General features: G+C 43.2%; 2 protein-coding genes and 1 long non-coding RNA gene across 3 annotated transcripts; 2 read left to right on the top strand and 1 right to left on the bottom strand.

Annotated features, from left to right (window-relative positions):
* The first annotated feature begins 31 nt into the window (after window positions 1-31).
* Window positions 32-14,996, top strand: espl1 (extra spindle pole bodies like 1, separase). Its single transcript, XM_027007861.3, has 32 exons — window positions 32-150; window positions 1,034-1,133; window positions 1,221-1,526; window positions 1,743-2,489; window positions 2,565-2,654; window positions 2,772-2,883; window positions 3,013-3,140; window positions 3,244-3,437; window positions 3,704-3,946; window positions 4,087-4,231; window positions 4,501-4,666; window positions 4,815-4,954; window positions 5,101-5,235; window positions 5,347-5,463; window positions 6,119-6,287; window positions 6,391-6,519; window positions 6,653-6,809; window positions 6,897-7,006; window positions 7,371-8,629; window positions 8,755-9,124; window positions 9,274-9,426; window positions 9,835-10,048; window positions 10,463-10,656; window positions 10,791-10,918; window positions 11,010-11,132; window positions 11,397-11,540; window positions 12,179-12,343; window positions 12,663-12,767; window positions 12,860-12,975; window positions 13,067-13,150; window positions 13,333-13,497; window positions 13,820-14,996. Exons 2-32 carry the CDS (start codon window positions 1,053-1,055, stop codon window positions 14,019-14,021), a joined length of 6,591 nt encoding a protein of 2,196 aa, XP_026863662.3. The 5' UTR covers window positions 32-150; window positions 1,034-1,052; the 3' UTR covers window positions 14,022-14,996.
* A 135-nt stretch (window positions 14,997-15,131) lies between these two features.
* On the top strand, window positions 15,132-17,511 carry pfdn5 (prefoldin 5). Its single transcript, XM_027007844.3, has 6 exons — window positions 15,132-15,270; window positions 16,051-16,153; window positions 16,250-16,281; window positions 16,415-16,489; window positions 16,579-16,684; window positions 17,242-17,511. The coding sequence occupies exons 1-6, from the start codon at window positions 15,205-15,207 to the stop codon at window positions 17,319-17,321; spliced, it is 462 nt and encodes a 153-aa protein (XP_026863645.1). The 5' UTR covers window positions 15,132-15,204; the 3' UTR covers window positions 17,322-17,511.
* Window positions 15,278-18,619, bottom strand: LOC145658688 (uncharacterized). The gene is made up of 3 exons (XR_014124420.1): window positions 18,512-18,619; window positions 15,697-15,733; window positions 15,278-15,437 (listed from the first exon to the last, which is right to left on the bottom strand). It is a non-coding gene; the product is annotated as an uncharacterized LOC145658688 (long non-coding RNA).
* Window positions 18,620-18,633: the final 14 nt, after the last annotated feature.

Genomic DNA, 18,633 nt, shown 5'->3' with positions numbered 1-18,633 from the left:
CTGATTCTAGATTGTCATTTAAAATACAACATCCACATCGACTTGGAGGAAACCTTGCCGACAGTGTAGTCATAATTGAATAAGGCAGCTAAACCACCTAGCGTTATATAAATCATTTTTGTATAGCAAATGTTATTTCTCTGGATCGTGGTGAGTGATCAAAAGTTATAAACGTAGCTAAACTTGACTCCTAGGTAACTAGTTAGCTAACTAACCTAGGTTAGATAGCCTAAGATAGCTAAATTCTCAAACTTAGCTAAGGTAGCTAGCTGGCTTGCTGTTTTTCATTGAGAAAGCCAACTACCGCTTGTTCCTGTACATTTTCACCGGCATGCAACTAGCATGATAGGCTACAATATAAGATACTCAAACGCTTGGGCAACCTTAGCTACTAGCGTCATATTACTAGCAGGCTAGCTAGCTAGTTAACGTTATTAGATAACTACGTTCTGAATTGCGAGCGAGACCCATAGACTTGGTTAATACTAGCTAGAGTTAGCAAAAAGACAAATTAGCTAACCGCTGTCTTGAGTGGTTTCTAGCAATATTACAGGCGTCCTGTGAATGTGTTTGAAATACTTGTCATGGGTACAAACCTGCACAGATATTTATGCAAGACATTTCAGTCCTTTATATCTTATCTTTAAGTTGAAATTAACAACTTACTCGTATATTGTTGTTCACTTGGAAATATCAACGCGGAGGATGCATAAAGCCTTTGTCGCACATTTGATTATCTCTTTGTACACTTGATCACGAACAACGCGTACAGATTGCAGGCACAGAAGCAATGCATGAACTTCATTGATCATTAGGCTTTTGTTTCGTTCGTCAAAACTATTAGTGTGGGTATGACCGTGCTGACAATCGTTTTACGTTCAGATTGCAACGTGTTACTGCTTTGGTACCACTCAATATTTTTAATTATTATAAAAGTTATGTTCACATCTGGACCACTCGCTGTGAGCTTTTGACGGCTAATACTAAGCTCATTCCCTCATTACATAGCTAACCAAGCAATTTACATTTACAGAAAAAACACTGAGAGGAGAATGAAATGTCTAAAAACAGATGACTACCTTCAACGAATATTGTGTCTTAAAGACACAGTGGTTCTTCACGATGAGTTGAAGGTAAGAAAAAAACCTTAACTGTCCCTGTCATTTTCTCAGATGCACTGTACTTCAATGTGAGTTGTACTCATATCTGCTTTACTATAGAAACATGTAGTTGATGGCCTCGGCCAATGGGGCCGGACGGTGTGTGATCGTATCATTCGAGCATGCAACCAGCGGCTTGGTGCTGGAGCCTTGGAGCTGGAGCATTTAGAGTGTTTGGTGGATCTCGTAGAGCTAGCCGTGCAGGGCTACGGGCTGATCACAGAGCCCAGGACACAGGGCTGCCCCTTTTATCTGGAGAAAATAATCTTCCACATCCTGCAGAAGTTGGTTACTCAAGGAGCTCATGGTCCTGCTAGCCGACTTGGGGAAATCATGTATGTCAAACTACAGGGCTCATCGACAGAGGTACAGAAATGGCTTAGCTCTCTTGAGACAAATAATAGGGCGTTATTTCATGCATCATTCACTTTTACTACAGTTTAGTAGCCTTATGGTCATATTCTAAACTGAATATATGCATAGAGATTACACTTATGCATGAGCTTTTCTTAAAACAGTATGGATGTTCAGAGATGCTTGGTGCATCTTTTAATATTCATTCTGAGATGTTTCTGTCGGCAGGCTGAAGACTTCCGTGTTCTGGTGCGGAACTGTTTTGCAGTGCTATGGAACAGTCTCCTGCTTTCAGGTTCTTGTGGCTCTCGGGCCTCCAGCCTGCCTCCCAGAGAGCGACTCCATTGGCAGCTACAGGCTCTGCTCTTCCGGCTGCTGGAGGACACGGCCACCCCACCATCCTCCCTGTCCAAGGTGCCTCTGTTTGTGGAGGAGGCGGTAGGCGAGTATGCGCAAGCCTGCGGGGGCTTGTCCCAGGACGATGGCGTGTTTTTACTCTCTGAGCTGCGGGCGTGTTTCCTTGGCCCCTCACTTGGTGAGCATGCTATTGGGGACTCCAAGTTGCCTCTGCCCTTGCTGGCTGTGAGGTGTCAGGTGGTGTTAAAGATGTGCAGGCTCCTGTGTAAGAGCAGGCTGTGGGCCGAGGCCACGCTGCTGGTGGATAGCGCTCTGGAGATGGCTCAGCGGATCAGCGACGTTCTATGCCCACCTCTAGGCCTCATCAGTAGGGCAGTGCAGCTGCACTGTGCCCTTAGCTCTGGGGAGGAATGCAGCAAGATTTTCACAGACTGTGCACGTGTCCTGAGAGGGCTGCCTGCTGCTTTGGGAGATGCAGGCTGTATCATACTGGAGGCGTGTCAGTTGGTCCTCTGGGCAACAGAGATGGGGCAAGCAAAAGGGATGGGTGGGACTTCATTGCTGGCCTGTTTTTCTTTCTTGGAGGAATATCAGGAGCTTTTGCTGAAACAGCAGCAGGTATGTCTATTAACATCTGGGTGAATTCTGATGCTGGTGCCTTTCTGTTTTTACCTTTCTGTTTGTGATTTCCAGAGTTCGTTCTCGCAGCAGCTGCAGTATTCACTGTGCTTCAGTCTGTACCAGGGCTTCATGAGCACCTACGACAGCCTTCGTAGCTCACAAGTAATGCTCACCTACCTTATACACTGCAAGGATTAAGTGCATTATGATGATTCATAAACTAAAGTCTGTGTTTGTTTTCCTTTTTTTTGTGTCTGGCTGCACACTTCGGTTTTCTAGGAATCACTTGGTAATTCTCTCAACAGAGTTATGTTATACTGCCAGGCAACGTTAGGATGTATGATGAATGAACTACGCAAATTGTCAAATGACAGCTTCTTACTCAAATCAGGTAAATCATAATAACCATTAACTATACATTTAATCAAACCGTTTTTCCTTCTAATGTACATATAAGCACAAAATATTATTAAAATAATCACTGATAACTATACATCTCTCTCTCTCTCTCTCATGCTAGTGTGTGCGGTGAATAATGTAGTGTATGAGTTATTTAACAGGAAATTGTATAAGGAAGCATTTGGACTGGCTGAGATTGTATGTCAGGAATTGAATAAGGACTGCCCTGCCTCTCTCCCTGTGGACAGAGTAAGTTTTGTCCCCACATGTGCTCACGGGATCTGGTCTTCTAACTTGACCTCTTGCTCCCTGTTGCAGGGTGTTCAAGGTGTGTGTATGTGTGTTCGTTTAGGTGAACCGCTGCTTCATGCTGGTTGTGCATTGCAGTCGTCGGGCAGCCCAGCTGGAGAGGGCTCTAGACTGGGTGGTGCGATGGATTCAGGTTCTAGGCGTACGGGTCCTAGATCACCTTGCGGAGCCAGTCTCGCTGTGGGTCAAAACCAAGTGTGATGCTGCACGTGCAGGAGAAGAAGACGCGCGCCTCAGGTAATGTGAACATGCATGCTCAAAGTGTATCCACTGAGAAACTGCAACAGTAGAATGTTGCCACAGTAATGTTTATTACTGATGTAAAGTTTGGTTGTTAAATTTCTATAACTGATGAAATGTTTGTTCCTTTGAAACTATAGGTTAAGTGAAATCTTGTGTTTGGGGGGGGGGGGGGGGCAACCTTTTTAAGGTTTATTTAGTATGAAATGAAGCTAGGTTCTGTGTAATACTAGACCTCCCCTAGTGCTGTCCTCCTTTGTCAGGACACTGCGTGATGGTTTGGGAGCATCACCTGTGGATGAGGAGGTGATGGTGTGTCTGCTGGAGGAGGAGCTGCGTATATATAAAGAACAGGCTGGTGACACGGCACAGGAACGCTATAACACTCTCTGTGACCTCCTGGATATCTGTCATGAAGACAGCACACACACACTTAGGCGTGCCTCATACCTGTGTGAGATGGCACAGGTGGTGTGTTATCAGGACTTCAGTCAGCAAATTGACTGGTATGTCCATGTTGACGTATACACCCATTAATGTCCACTTTGCATGCATTCACAAGGCAACGTATTAAGACAGTCTTTTAGTGTCATTAACAATTAAATTGCATTACCTTTTTTAAAACTAACATTTTTGTGTTGCTCAGCACTGCAGTTGATTTTACCCATGAGGCTCTGCGCTTGTTGGAGGAGGAGCCAGAGACAGCTGACAATGCTGATAGACTGAAGGATGAAAAGGCACACACCTCTCTCTGGCTCTTCATCTGCACACTCGAAGCTCACCTCCAGGAGGTCAGTGCTGCAACGTATGAGTTATGGTTTAGTAATCATATGTCTTCAAGAGTGTAAATCCACCCTCTATTTTTGGGGTAAGGGAAGTAATTAACATTGTCATGTTGCTTCATATATATATTTTAACTGTTCAGAGAATTTGAATATTACCACAGCTAGTGTTCCTAGTGATGGGATACTGTTGACTGATATAAGCGTGTGTGGTGTAGGGGTATTTATTATTATTATTATTATTATTATTATTATTAATATTACATATTTTGTGCCAGGCGCTTGATATAGAGAAGCGTCTACGTGCAGTGCAGGAGGGCAGTAAGTGCGGTGGGAGTTTGGAGCCGGTTCCCACCAATGATCTGGATTATGAAGACAAACAGAAACTCCAGGAGAGTCAGCTGGTGTATGACGGACTCCGCTTCAACCTGGCAGAGCACAATAGTAAGGAACGCCCACACACCCTGCACTAAACCTTTCACAAGCATGGTGAATGGAAGCCTAATGCTGGCAACACTAAATTCTGTGTGATCCCATTTTTGTTTAAAAGTAGATGTGGAATGTAAAATGTGTGTGTGTGTGTGTGTTTTAGAACATTGTGAGCCTTTGGATAGATGTTTATCTCTCTGGGAGGCATTGCTGAAGGAGGGATCGATGCCTGCAGTGAGAGATCCCAAAAGCACTGCCTCCTCCATCTTGCTGATGGCTGCCCTCTACTCACTGATGGCCAAGGTGAGTACACCTGCACTGCCCCCCAGGGTGAGATTACAGCTGGTGTGGGTTTTCTAATCAAGCAGGAGCTCCAGGCCATGCTTGGGTGGCAGAAGTCATCTCTAAACCGTTTGTCCGTTGTGCCGTTTCTGCCTCTGCTGTCCTAGCCACTGAGGGCTCTGCAGAGCTATCAGCTGGCTGCGACTCTGCTCCAACTCCTCGGTGATGGCCAGAATAGTGCCAGTGCGCTCTGCCACTCTGCCAAACTCCTGCTGGACTTGGGATCTCCCCAGCTTGCTCAGGTACCTGGTGGATAATTACACAAGGAATAATGATTTTCTTTGTATTGTCCAGCAATATTGTTTTCCATGGGACAGTACTGATTTTGTGTGTGTGCGCGCGCGTGCGATCAGTTGCAGCTGGAGCAGGCAGAGCAGTCCTTGGCTGGAGAAGCAGACTCTGAGGGCATCACTATCATGTCAGTTACAACCAGACTGCTGAGAGCTCATCTCTGCTACTCTCTAGGAGAGGTAATGCGTACGCGCACACCCCCAAGCATTTCATTTTTAAATGTGTAAATGTCTTGCATTTATATCAAATGAGTCCAGATTCATCTCAGTATTACTCAATAGCAGTAATTCGCCCGCTTTTTAAGATAATATTGACCAACCGGAGAAGGGGACAGCTAAAGTCCTTCTGCTGTGACATATTTACAGCATTTAGCTGACGCTTTTATCCAAAACAACTTACAATTATGACTGAGTACAACTTGAGCAATTGAGGGATAAGGGCTTTGCTCAGGGACCAAACAGTGGCAACTTGGCAGTGGTGGGCCTCGAACCCACAACCTACCAATTACAAGTCAAGTAACTTAACCTCTGGGCTACCAATGCCCACACGTCATTTCAAGCTGGTACTCGAACAAAATCTTAGGACATCTTAACAATAGATAGATGCATAGATTAGTTTGGGCTCTCCTCTAACAGAGACCTGAAGAGCTGAAATTAGCTTCTCTCAGAAGATTCTCTCTCTCTCTCTCTCTCTCTCTCTCTCTCTCTCTCTCTCTCTCTCTCTCTCTCTCTCTCTCTCTCTCTCTCTCTCTCTCTCTCTCTCTCTCTCTCTCTCTCTCTCTCTCTCTCTCTCTCTCTCTCTCTCTCTCTCTCTCTCTCTCTCTCTCTCTCTCAGGTAGAGCATGGTTTGTCCAGCCTGTGTGATGTCTTAAAAGAGACAGCACAGCATCACTCTAAGAGCTGGTACATGCTAAAAGCTCGAGCACTACAGACAGCCAGCATCTACCTCAGTCTGGAAACAAGCACTCTCCCGCCAAACCTGCGCCAAACCATCGTCCAGCATGGTACACACCCTCTGCGACGTGGTCAAAGACATGAAGGGTACTTGCTGTTATTGGGGTAATTGTAACAAGTTTATAAATATGAATTCATGTGTGCGGGCTGTAGGTGTGAAGACTCCAGACACGGCCCAGTATGAAGCGCTGAAGTTGCTGTGCAGTCTGGTGATGATGTTGTTGGGAAATGGCTTTTATGGAGCACCTGGTCACAACGTGGACACTCGCTTTGTCGACCAAGGTAAAAGACATACACTTCTTTTCTTCAGTAACTTCATACACAAGACAATCAAACGTGAAATATGTAGTGCTTGGCGTCTTTGATTTTGTGGCTACATGAACGTTTTTCTACCTGCATCTGCCTGGCTCTGTAGGGGACAGTGTGCTGTTTAAATGGCTGTTACTAAGTGAGGTGTTGCTGTGCTCTGAGAGGGTGGTGTGTGTGAGGAGTAGTGCTGGGGCAGCTCATGAGGCCAAGGCCCAGTGCTTGGAGGCTCTTAAACTTGCCACTAAGCTACACACCTTCACCCAGTAAGTCCCACACTCCTGCATATATGTGAGAGAGAGTGGTCAAGAGGTACTTGATGGAATAATTGTGAGGATTGTGTGTGTGTGTAGCTGTGCTGACATGTTGGTGATGAAGGCTGAGCTGGAGTTGATGAAAGGAGCAAGTGAAGTCAGTGCTTTAGATTTGGAACAGGTCAGAAACCTGCTGGATCTTTGCACAGGTAAGCAAAGTGCAAATAATATAAATAACAGTAAACGTCATTGCTTAGAGCTGAAGTGTGTAGATTTAGGATAACTGTGTGTGTGTATGTATATACTGGTATTAGCAACTTGGGAATTATGACTATACAGTATTATTAACCATATGAAAGCAGGTTGGTTTTGGATTTTGTTTTACACTATAAGGATAAATATAAAACCAGGTAAGAGAGTCCTAGATAAACAATAGCTTACACTAAGATGATGTATACTTTTAAAAAAGAAAAATGGTTTTAAAGGTTGAATTGGAATCGCTAAGTTTAAAGGTAAAATTTTCTAAAATACTCCCCCCCCCCCCCCCAACCTCTTCATCTCTCTCTTTCACAGACCTTGGCGATCAGCAGCAGCAGAAATCTGAGCTCAAAATAAAACCTCGCAAAGGCCGACCAGCTGCTCAGACCTCTGCCACCCTGGCTCCTGAGGATGAGGAGGAAGACCTCCGCGGCCTCCTGAGTTGTCGTGCGCTGGGCCGGGAGCCCGTGGAAGCACTGTCTGAGCTAGGCCAGGAAGCGTCACCCCCTCTGAAGCCCAAGCGGCAGCGCATGCTAGCCTGCCTGACCCACGGCGAGGGCTGTTCTTGTGCCTGCTGCAGTGAGCCCAGCCTGGGCCGCGTGGCCGTCCGCTGGGCCCTGGCACAGGCACACCTCCATGACGAGTCACCAAACTCCCATAGACTACGCTACTTCGCCAAGCTGCGTTGTCGTAGCGTTACCGTTAAGCTACGCGTCCACCTGGCTACCCTCCTGTCCACTAAAGGGCTAGCTGGTCCCACCCCGTCCCTGCTGAAGGCTGAGCTTGGCAGGGCACATCTGGGCTCGGTGCTGATGCAGCTTCGCTGTGGGGCAGAGGAGAAGGGCAAGGCTGCTGCCCTGTGGGAGGAGATTGAGGCAGGGCTAGAGGCTGTGGAACCTAAAGGGGCCATGTATCCAGAGCTGGCCCCTCTTAGGGCGGCCCTTCTCAGGGCTAAGGCAGAGGCCTGCCTCCTGGCCCTAACTGGGAAACGGCAGTGCAGCTCTGATGATCTCTTCTCCTCCGTGTGGGGCTGGACCCCACCACTGACAACAGCTGCTCCCAAGGTCAAAAAGCAGTCCAAACCTAGAACAGAACAGACCCATCCAAAGTGCTCCAGCAATGACAAACTTCTCCCAGCAGTGGGGACATCTGCTAAGAACCTCCCTGATGGCAACAGAGTGGCCTCCAAAGAGCACTCTACTAAGAAGACCAAAGAAGTGTCTGCTGCTTCCTCAAAGAAAGCCAAGGACTCCGTGCCTAAAATCAGTAATGCAAAACATGGCATGGAATTTAAAACGCCCCGGGCAACCAGGACCCCCCGCCCCAAATCTACATCCTTGGTAACTCCTGCCCTCCTAGCTGGGGACCTGAGTGCATTTGACTTCACCAGTGAGGTGCCTGATATCTCCACCCCAATACCAGTCTCCAAGGCCATGCCTGGCAGCCGCAGACCTGCAAGGACAAAGGTTGCTTCAAAGGGCTCCTTCCAGGTGTTTAAAGACTCTTCTCCTCAACAGGAAAATACAGTAGATGTTCCAGCTGCACCCAAACGGACCAAGCGCTCACGATTTAAGGTTTGGGAAGTGCAATTTGCATACCTTCCATGCTTCTCCCCCTTTGACAACTGACTGAATACTGATGAAATTAAATTAACCTTCAATCCTTTTATACACTTGTCTGTCTTTTTTTTTTGTATCAGGTTGACTTTAGTGATGAGAGTGATGGTGAGACGGCTCCCCCTGCTGTGATGGAGTCAGAAACAAAGGGCTCTGTCTCATGTAAAACCCGTTCAGCACCCAAACCAGCCTGTAAAGTCTCTGAGGAAGCCGTGGCACCCAGAAGAACAAGGGTCAGTAAGCAAAGCACGGCCCTCTGCACCAGCGGCCCCTCCTCTGAGGATGAAACAAGTGTGTCCACGCAAACCCGGTCCCGGCGGCAACGGCCCAGAAGAGGTCCGAGCTCCAAGGACCTCGACCAACCAGAGAGAATGAGGATGATCAAAGAGGATGAGGATGAAGATGGTCTAGATGTCAGCCTGGAGGACCTTCAGGAGTCTGAGACGCTAAGTGGTGTGTGAGAAATGGATTAAGACTAAATTAAAGAGCTGTGTGTAATTGACCTTTAGCTTAATAGTCTGTGCTTTTAAAAAAAAAAAATTTTAATGTGGGTTTTTGTTTTTGTTTGTTTGTTTTTGTTTTTATTTTGTTTTTTTGTGCAGGCAGTCCAACAGGTGGCCCTGTTGCTGATTTTGAGGTCCTGAGGAGAGACTTGGGAGCAGATCTGAGCAGAGATCATGTGAATGAGTTGAGGAGCTCGGTGCAGCCGGGCTTAGGCATGCATACTCCACTACCCCACACACACGTGGCACCAGGTAAGACTTATTAATTCACTCCAGAAAGGAAATGAGCAAAGTCTGCTGCACCCAAACAACACCGCACTGTGTTTATTGTGCACACACTGGCTTATTGGGCACCAAATGTATGCAAAGCTTAGCTTAGTAAAGCCATATCTATTAACCAGTCCAGTTACTGTGCCTTGATCTCAGTGAGGACTGAATTTTTGATGTGCTGTCTGAATTATGTCATTTTCACCTAGCCAGCTCTTACTGACCAGCACAATGTGATTTAACTTGGAAAGCATTGTATTGTCTAGCATCATTTCTTCTGAGATATTTCTTGTTCTGAAGTGTATTCTAAGATACAGAATATTTCAGGGTCTATTAATGTGCCAGAATTCAGTTCTCATGACAATTTTAACGTCTGTGTGTCTGTGTGTGTAGGTGAGCTCTCTCTAGATGTGGTCAAGTCACTCCTGTCCTCCTCTTGGCTCCTCCTACATCATTTTCCGAGCCCCTCCCTCTATCCTCATGTGTGCTCATTACTGGTTCAGTTACTGGGCCTTTCTGATCCCATCACCACGGCAATGCTTCACGCTCAGTCACTCGGAGTGTCTACTCGCCATCAGATGACCCGGCACCTTGCTAATCGGCTTAGGTATGTCGCTCGCATCCTCAGAGTACTAGTGACAGTTATGACTGCTTATGAAAGCTGCTTTATAAACTAAGGAGAGTGGTGTTTTCTTTCATTGTTGGTTTACCATTTACGTTTTGGGTATTTCTGTATACAAAGCGCACATTTATTTGAATATCTTACCATGTTGGATTGAACCAGAATGATGTCCTTTACTCCTGCATTTGACATTGTCCCTTCACTCACATTTGGGGCTCCTTTTTGTGGGCTGTGCAGTGTGCAACATAATGCTGTTTTGGTAATGGTTATTCCATTTTCTGTAACTACTACTGTATATAGACCTGAGACATCTGATGCCATCCGGTCCTGCTGTGTGCAGAATTTCTGGTGCGATTACTGCTTGCCTCAGCTTTGTTGTAAGGCCGCTCCCTTTTTCAGGAAGCTGAAGAAGTCTGGAGGTGACATAGCAACGAGTCTGAGTGCTCTGAGTCTGGAGGAGTCTTCCACACAGTCCCAAGCAAAGACACTAACTGCACTCGAGAACATCTACTCCTTTACTTCCATCCAGCCAACACAGTTCCCTCAAACGCACTGCCAGGAGTTCACACGGCAGCTCGGAGACCTGCCAGCAGGTACCAAACGCACTACAAACCATGAACAATAGTCATCTGCCCTCACATGCCCTCTTCCTTAGTCTTGTGGCTAAATGAATGCAGCTAGTTTCTTAATGAGTATATGATTTACTGGAATGAGTTCTCCTGTGCAGGTGTGACCGTGTGCCTACTTTCTCTTGTGGGCGTATGTCCTGGTGAGGTTGGCAACACCATCCTTCTTACACGACTGGAGTGTGACTCTGCCCCCATTACCATAAGGATCCCAACCGCACACACGCATGTATGAGTGGAGGTCTTGGAAATATGTTTCCGCTGCAGCTGCTAATGGGCTCAGCTTGATGCGTTTTGGCGACCTTTCTCTGACCTTTTAGTGCTCGATGGCTGCACTGCTGGAGGAGATGGAAGCAGTCCTGCAGGGGCAAAAGCAAGTGAGCGGCGTGGCGGACAAAGTGCAGTGGTGGGAGGGCAGGAAGGCCTTGGACACTCGCGTGCAGGTGAGGGTTGGGGGGCATCATCGTGGCTACGGCAGGGTCCAGTGGAAGGCTGATGGTAGGATGTCTAAAGGGGATTAAGGAGGTGTGTGTTTTGGAAAACTAAGCTTGAAGTTTTACCATTTATTCCGGTCTCTGCGTTTAGTCATTTAGAGGAGGTTCTTAAATGGGCCTGCCTCTGTTTTATCTAGGTTGGTAACTAGGCATGCTATGAGCTTGTGGTCATTTGCAGAACATTTAAACAGTCTGTGTTTCTCTTGTTTTCAGAAACTGATTGACAAGATGGAAGAGGCTTTAGGAGTATGGCGAGCTTTACTGCTCCCCTTGACCTCTGATCCTGAGCTTTTGGTTCAACTGAAATGCCTTGAACCCCTACTAACAGGAACAAAGATCACTGTTGACATGTTAAAGGTGTGTGTTGGTCTGAGCGTGTAGACCTGGCTCAGGCTAGCCTGCACTGCAATGTATGAAGTTGAAGGATGATGTGTAGCCTTGAAACCTAACACCTATTTAAACTTGGTGTTTTGCATAACCACTAATAAAAAAAAATAAATACTCCAAAAACAAATGAGTAAAGATGAGTAGTCATGACTTGATGCCTGTACCCTAAACAAAGGCAACCTTAATGTGAGACTCTTGCCACTTCTAAGGTAGCAGCCATTCACACAGCTGAAACATGATTCACTGTACTGTATCTTTTGCCTGACATGTTATACTTGCATAGATCTCTCTCTCTCTCTCTCTCTCTCTGTGTCTTTCTCTCTCTCTCTCGTCCTGTTACTCATCTACTTTTATCTGTATTTCTATTTTGCAACCAGTGAAAATAAGAGCCGATTGGATCACTTCGATGTTTGATTCTGATGAGTTAATGGCAGTTTGTTACAATCTATAATTGTTCATGTCATTAACAGTTAATAGAACCTTGTAAAGCAGTGATACAAGTATAGTTAAGTACCTGTGCTGTTATGCCCTATATTGGTCCAATCAAATCACATATAATTTGAGTTGTACATAATTTTCTTTATCATATGTTAATATTTCTTTCTTAGATGGTTCTGTCTGCGGCTCCACTACTTGCCCTCTCAGACCTGCAGTCTCTGGCTAAGGGAGTATGTCTGCTGGAAGGTGACTTCCTGAAGGTGCTACAGAAGGGTGTGTCTGAACTGAGAGGGAGAGAGGAGCCTAAAGGACACACAGTCTTAATTTTAGACAAGGTAAGTTATGCACCTTTGTCAGCAATATGTAATATAAAGAAATAAACCGTGCATTATGTGAGCGTGTGTATATTTGCTACACTACTGATATTAGCAACATAAGGATAAAGATTCTAACTTAAAATCTGAAATTTAAATGCAATCGTTTAACGGCTTGTGTTTACTACATTTTATGCATTTCTGTTAACTTCACTTTCTGCAAGTGAAGCCCAGAAACCAGACCACTATACCAGATCACATGCAATACTGCTGGAACAAGCACAGAAGGGGTTCTCTGCATATGTGCTTAAAATAGTTTTGGGTGTGTGTGATTGTGCAGTACCTTCAGAGGTTGCCATGGGAGAACATCCCTTGTTTGAAGCCTCGTTCCGTCACTCGTATGCCTTCACTACATTCTGTACTGGGACACAGTCATCTCCAAGAAGTACATGCACGCACGCACGCACAAACATACATACACATGCAAACGCCTTTACTGGGTTAAATGTCTGACCTGAGTTTCTCTCTCTGTCTCAGGTGGATCCTGACTCTGTGCAGTCATGTGGTGTAGATCCTAAGCAGGTTTATTTTGTTCTGAACCCAGACAGAAACCTACCTGAGACTGAAAAGCGCTTCAGAGACTGGTTTACTAGGTTTGTTGCATGTGCACGCATACCCTGCCCATGCTGTCTGGCCTCACTATGCGTCTGCCTCATTTAATGTTCATTTTGTCTGACTGTTCAGTGAACCGGCCTGGCAGGGGGTATGTGGCGCTCCTCCCGATCCTGATCAGCTGCAGGAGGCTGTATCCACAAAAGACTTGTACATGTGAGACTTTGTACATTACTTCACCTAAAAATGCCTGTTTTCTCCACATAGACCACAAACACAACTCATGCCCAGCTCCTGTTCATTCTTTTATCCCTCTCTCTCTCTATCTGTGTCTGTGTGCGTGTCCCGTCCTTTTTTTTTTTTTTTTTCTTTTTTTTTTTGGGGGGGGGCGGATGAAGCTATGTGGGACATGGCGCAGGGGTGCGCTTCCTGGATGCCCAGAGGCTGCAGCGAGGGCGAGTGCGAGCAGTGGTTCTGCTTTTTGGGTGTAGCAGTGCTGCACTCAGCATGCAGGGCTGCCTCGAGGGAAATGGCATTGTCCTCAGCTACCTCATCGCCGGATGGTAAGAGATGTATAAGGGCCATCATTACTGTCAGTCGGGAGTAGTCGAATTCAAGAAACGTCTCTATAGCACATGCAGCAAGCACCTCAACGATTTATTATGCTTTTAAGTTAAATTTCCAATTTCAAATGTTTTCTTTCCGATATCTATCGAGGAATTGTATCGTTACATATCTCAGATACTGCCTGATAAACATAATTCAATTGTCAATTGATTAACTCTTAAACCTCACAAAGAGCTTGTTAATTAAATAATTAATCATTAAAAATTTAGATGTGTTGAAAATGCGCTGGAAAAATAATTTTCTGTATATCTTTTATAGTCCATTGGTGTTGGGGAATCTGTGGGATGTGACGGATCGTGATATAGATCGCTTCACTTCTGCCCTCTTGCAGTCCTGGCTTTCTAGTGGCTCAGGGTCCTCACTGTTCCATCACCTTGTCAAATCCCGTGATGCCACACACCTCAAGCACATAATTGGAGCTGCACCAATTGCATATGGTCTGCCTGTACATGTGCAGTAGGACAATGGCTATATGTCCTGATTTTACAGTGATCACTTGTAAATAAAACTTTTATTTTCCAAGTGAAGTGAGGTAACATCACCTTTAGCGGAGGTGAAAACCTCCAGTCCTTGGACATGAGTCTTCCATAGTTTGGCAATTAATAGTTCAAGCTTTGTGTTCCTTAACTTTTTTAAAAAATTTTAGGCATTTGGATTCATGCTGTTTTAATTTGTGTAAACTTTAATTTTTGTTTTGGAAAATTGTGCTTTTGCTTTTAACTTGAGCTGTTCCTAAGATTTTAAACTATGGTATTACAAACATGTAATTTATATTAAATCCATGCGTGATTAAAAGGATTTGCAATTTTATTTATTTATAAATTACATTAGTTTTACAGCATTTTGGAACATAGTTTGAGTGTAATTGACCAAAATTAAACTTTTTCCCCCAGATTATTTATTTGCATCATGTTCTTTGAACTTTGTGTGTATATATTGGCCTAAAGGACAATAGCACAGATGATTTTGGTATAGTGATTAATGAAGTTGGAAAATGGGCTTAATGACATTTTGTCACACTGCTTCTTTAGCTGTGGTCTGCATTCTTTGCTGTTTTACAAATACCATTTTCTGTGATTCCAGCTATTTTGCATATATAACAATGATTAACTTGTCTGGCTATTTCATTTGCTGCACTTTTTGTATTTAATGAATGACACTGAATTTAGAAGGCACTACATTTTCCATTTCTGCTATTAGTTTTGATTCTGGTCCACCTTCAGAGAGCACACAATTACAGACAACCCAACGTGTAAAGGTGGCCTAGAACAAAAACAGGCTGGGGGTCCCTGAGGATGAGAACCTATACCCAAAAATAGTATCGAATTGACTAATGAACTTCTCTGATCTTATTCTACCAGGTCGTAGTCTATTCCTTTAAGCAGAGGTATTTTCAAAACTTCTCTGGTTGCTATGTAAAATAAGCCATTGTTTTCCAACCCCAACATTGCGGTTTGTCTTGGAGGACTTAATCCGTCAGTGGACTTTTGTGTATAACAGTAAAAATACCTGATATTTAATAAGATTCATCAGATATGAGAAATAAAATATAGCATATTATCACTGCATTGTTAAACTAGAACAGACTAAAGACAGCGAGTTTCCGGTTAACCTGGAAGCGATCTTTACTATCCCTTTTCAACATGGCGGTGAATCTTACTGAATTGTCTCTTCCACAACTAGAAGGTTTAAAAGCTCAGCTTGAGCAGGTAAAATGATAAAATTCATACACCTGTTTCAGATTATTGCTTCAATACTATTTGCAGACACTTTATGATTTTAGTGCGAGACATCACTGTGTCGGGTAAACCTTCATGTAGCTGGCTAGCGCAGTCACGCCGCTTCATTCGTCTGATGGTCTTGGCTAGTTAGGTACCTAAAATGGGCGTGAATTTTCGTATGTTAACTAGCTAGCGACAGTCTTGCGTTGAGTACAATGCCTTATATAACTCTAATAGAGTAATATTAATAGTGTGTAGAACTGTTTGAAAACATGCTAAATGTATTAAATAGTAATATTTACCATTTATTTTCAAACATTTAAAATTCATCACAGTTTTTATATTTGTTAGATGTCACAGGCTTTTTGTTTATTAATCTACAACACAGGCATTATTTAAAAAAAATCTACATACTTCTGTCATGAGGAGCAGGTGTGGATTCATTTTTTTTCTATGAGAAAAATCAAGTGTTTTATCAGTGTTTAATTAAGACAGCAAATATGCTAGCTAAATTTTTCACAGTCATTACTTCTAATTACCAATGATTAGCCGTTGCATGCATATATATATATATATATATATATATATATATATATATATATATATATATATATATATATATAATGAGAGAGAGAGAGAGAGAGAGAGAGAGAGAGAGAGAGAGAGAGATCATATTGACTCTTATGGTAATAAACATTTGTATATTGTTTATCTGATTTTGTATTATGCCTGATTATACATTTTTGTTTTCTTATTTCTTATTCTTAGGAGACTGAGTTTCTGTCTTCATCCATAGCTCAGTTGAAAGTTGTCCAGACAAAGTATGTCGAAGCCAAGGACAGTCTTAATGTCCTCAAAAAAAGTAATGAAGGTGAGACTGTAAAATGTATATATTCAAATAACTGATAATTAGTCATACATCAATCATGCGTGCAATAAAACTAAACTACTTTTTTTTTTCTCTCAGGTAAAGATTTACTTGTCCCTCTTACCAGTTCTGTATCCTTTCAACTGAGTGAGTGACATCTTGATAGCTCTGCAAAGTTCTATAAGTTAAAAAAATAATGACTCTGTATGAGTGGGAGGATGGTTTTAAGTGTACTGTGAAGTTTTCTTTAACTGCCTTGGATAGATGTATGTTCCTGGAACTCTGCATGATGTAGAACATGTGTTGGTAGACGTGGGAACAGGTTACTTTGTAGAGAAGGTGAGTGGGAGTATTTTTCCCATAGGTCTTTGTTTGCATGTATGTATGCATAGCAGAAAATAGCATAGCTTTCATTGTTTACTTTTCAGAATGTAGAAGACAGTAAAGAGTTCTTTAAGCGAAAGATCGACTTCCTCACGAAACAGATTGAGAAGATTCAGCCTGCTCTTCAAGAAAAACATGCCATGAAGCAAGGTATTTCTCTCCTTTAAGTCTGTGCACACTCATAGTTATGACTACTGTGTGTACTCTCTAAATTAGAGGGTAGCCTAATGCTGGAAATCATTGCATTGTAGTCAAACATACTCATTTTAACCTTGCTAAAGGACTTGTTTATTAGCTGATGTGTTGAGTCAAGGGGCAGGGAGGCCAATAAAATGTGAAGTGGACAAGGACTGGGAAAGACTGTCTTAAATTATTAGCCCTGAATATCTGCTTTTCTTTGACAAACACATTCCTAATTCTTTATTGTGTATTATTGCTGACTATTTTGGCCCACTACTCTACTAAAATGCATCTTTAAAAGTGGTACTTGTGAATTAAGTCTATTGAGAAAAATATAGTTAATATGACATATGGTATAACATGGTGTAGTCCTAGGTGTATGTTTTGAGGGAGGGCAGGTGGGACACATTCTTCCCAATGTTTTTGGGGGGGGAGTGAAATTTACAGACTGCCTTTGTATCAAAAGGTCATTGCCACTTGGTGCCATCTCGCATTAATTCCACATTGTCCTAATTTCTCTGTTGTAGCTGTGATAGAAGTCATGAACATGAAGCTCCAGCAGTTGCACAGTCAACAGACCTCGCAGTCAGGCACCACGAAGGCTTGAAGCAATCCACCACACTCAAGCGTGTGTGCACATATGCATGCACTGACATGGACACACACACACACATAAATCAAGGCAACTCAGTTGTCTCACAGTTCTGACAGTAATCTTACTGATATAGCATTGCCCTTTCGTCTTTATTACTGAATAGCTCAGTAATTTGGCAAATAAACTCTTGTCTTGTTACCTACATTATCTCTTTCTTACCAGTTTTGTCTGTGTTGTCTTGTTTTTAAGAGATTTCCAAGTTTGTTTGTTTTTTCTGTGCACTGCTAGCCACTACTTGTTACATTTCTTTTGCTGTTTGATAGACATGGCTAAAGCTACACCAGATGATGCAAATAGAATGAATAGTTTGTTTCAAAATGCATCTTGTTTAAAATAACTTTTGAATAGCTTGTTTTTGTTCTGAAAAAAAATTCTTCTAAAACAACTCTGACAATCATTTCTGTTTGTTAAATAAGCAAAAAATTATTTCAGGAGCCTTTTAACTTTCATAATACGGATATATATTTTTCTTGCTTTCTGATACTTTTTTTCATTCATTATGATTAATGTATGAGTATGAAAAGGGGGTTAATCACCAGATTGTTCTAGTTTTGCTTTAAGAGTGATTTTGCATCTTCTGTAAAAGATTTGCTTACTAACAAGGAAAAAACCTGGCAGTGTACACAGGAGCCATTTGATCCTAATTTGTTTCCACTGAGATAGCTTATGCGTACTGGACTGAGGCTGTATTAACATGCCAACACCAACTGTGGAGCTTAATGTAAATCCCGACACTAGTTTCATGATTATTGTGAAGATTCACAGAAAACCATTCAGAGAGAGAGAGTCTATAAAAATATTTGTGTCCATGGAAGGGTTTTGCGTTCATGGAAAGTTGATGACTGTGATGAGAGAAAAGTGGTCATCTTCAATCTTTGATTGAAAGTTAATTTTATTTTAGTTGTGTTTGCTTTGTTTATATTCTTGTGTACATGTACGCCTGGCCCAAGCTGACACGCCTGTAACTGCGTTAAATTGAAATGAGTCACTGAGATGAACAGTTGTATATTTCACGTTCTTCTATGTGCCTTCACCGTTTCATATGGGCAACAGCAACAAATGACTTATTGCAGTCTAACATAAATGTTTGCTCTATAAACAAACAAGCGAATTATAGCCGTAATTAACTCTTTACTACTTACAGATACTGTTTTCTTTCTATCTTTCTTTGCTGTGTCATGATTCGCAGGAGTTTCCCAGCTGCAGTTTTTACTGAGCGTCTGTCGTTATGCGGAGAGGGCGCCCGCTGGTTGCTATGCGGCGT

The sequence above is a fragment of the Electrophorus electricus genome, chromosome 7 (genome assembly GCF_041902795.1).
Source record: "Electrophorus electricus isolate QZ-2024a chromosome 7, ASM4190279v1, whole genome shotgun sequence".
NCBI classification, from domain to species: Eukaryota; Metazoa; Chordata; class Actinopteri; order Gymnotiformes; family Gymnotidae; genus Electrophorus; species Electrophorus electricus.
Note: the sequence above shows the minus strand (reverse complement) of the source record. Positions and strands in the feature narration are given on the sequence as shown.

What these genes read in the sequence shown, in the direction of transcription:
- espl1 (XM_027007861.3), top strand. Translation starts at nt 1,053, where the DNA reads ATGAAATGTCTAAAAACAGATGACTACCTTCAACGAATATTGTGTCTT. An exon ending in CAACCTGGCAGAGCACAATA is followed by an intron (nt 4,667 to 4,814) that starts GTAAGGAACGCC and finishes TGTGTGTTTTAG; the next exon opens with AACATTGTGAGCCTTTGGAT. An exon ending in TTCAGAGACTGGTTTACTAG is followed by an intron (nt 12,976 to 13,066) that starts GTTTGTTGCATG and finishes CTGACTGTTCAG; the next exon opens with TGAACCGGCCTGGCAGGGGG.
- pfdn5 (XM_027007844.3), top strand. Translation starts at nt 15,205, where the DNA reads ATGGCGGTGAATCTTACTGAATTGTCTCTTCCACAACTAGAAGGTTTA. An exon ending in TAAAAGCTCAGCTTGAGCAG is followed by an intron (nt 15,271 to 16,050) that starts GTAAAATGATAA and finishes TCTTATTCTTAG; the next exon opens with GAGACTGAGTTTCTGTCTTC. An exon ending in TTGTCCCTCTTACCAGTTCT is followed by an intron (nt 16,282 to 16,414) that starts GTATCCTTTCAA and finishes TGCCTTGGATAG; the next exon opens with ATGTATGTTCCTGGAACTCT.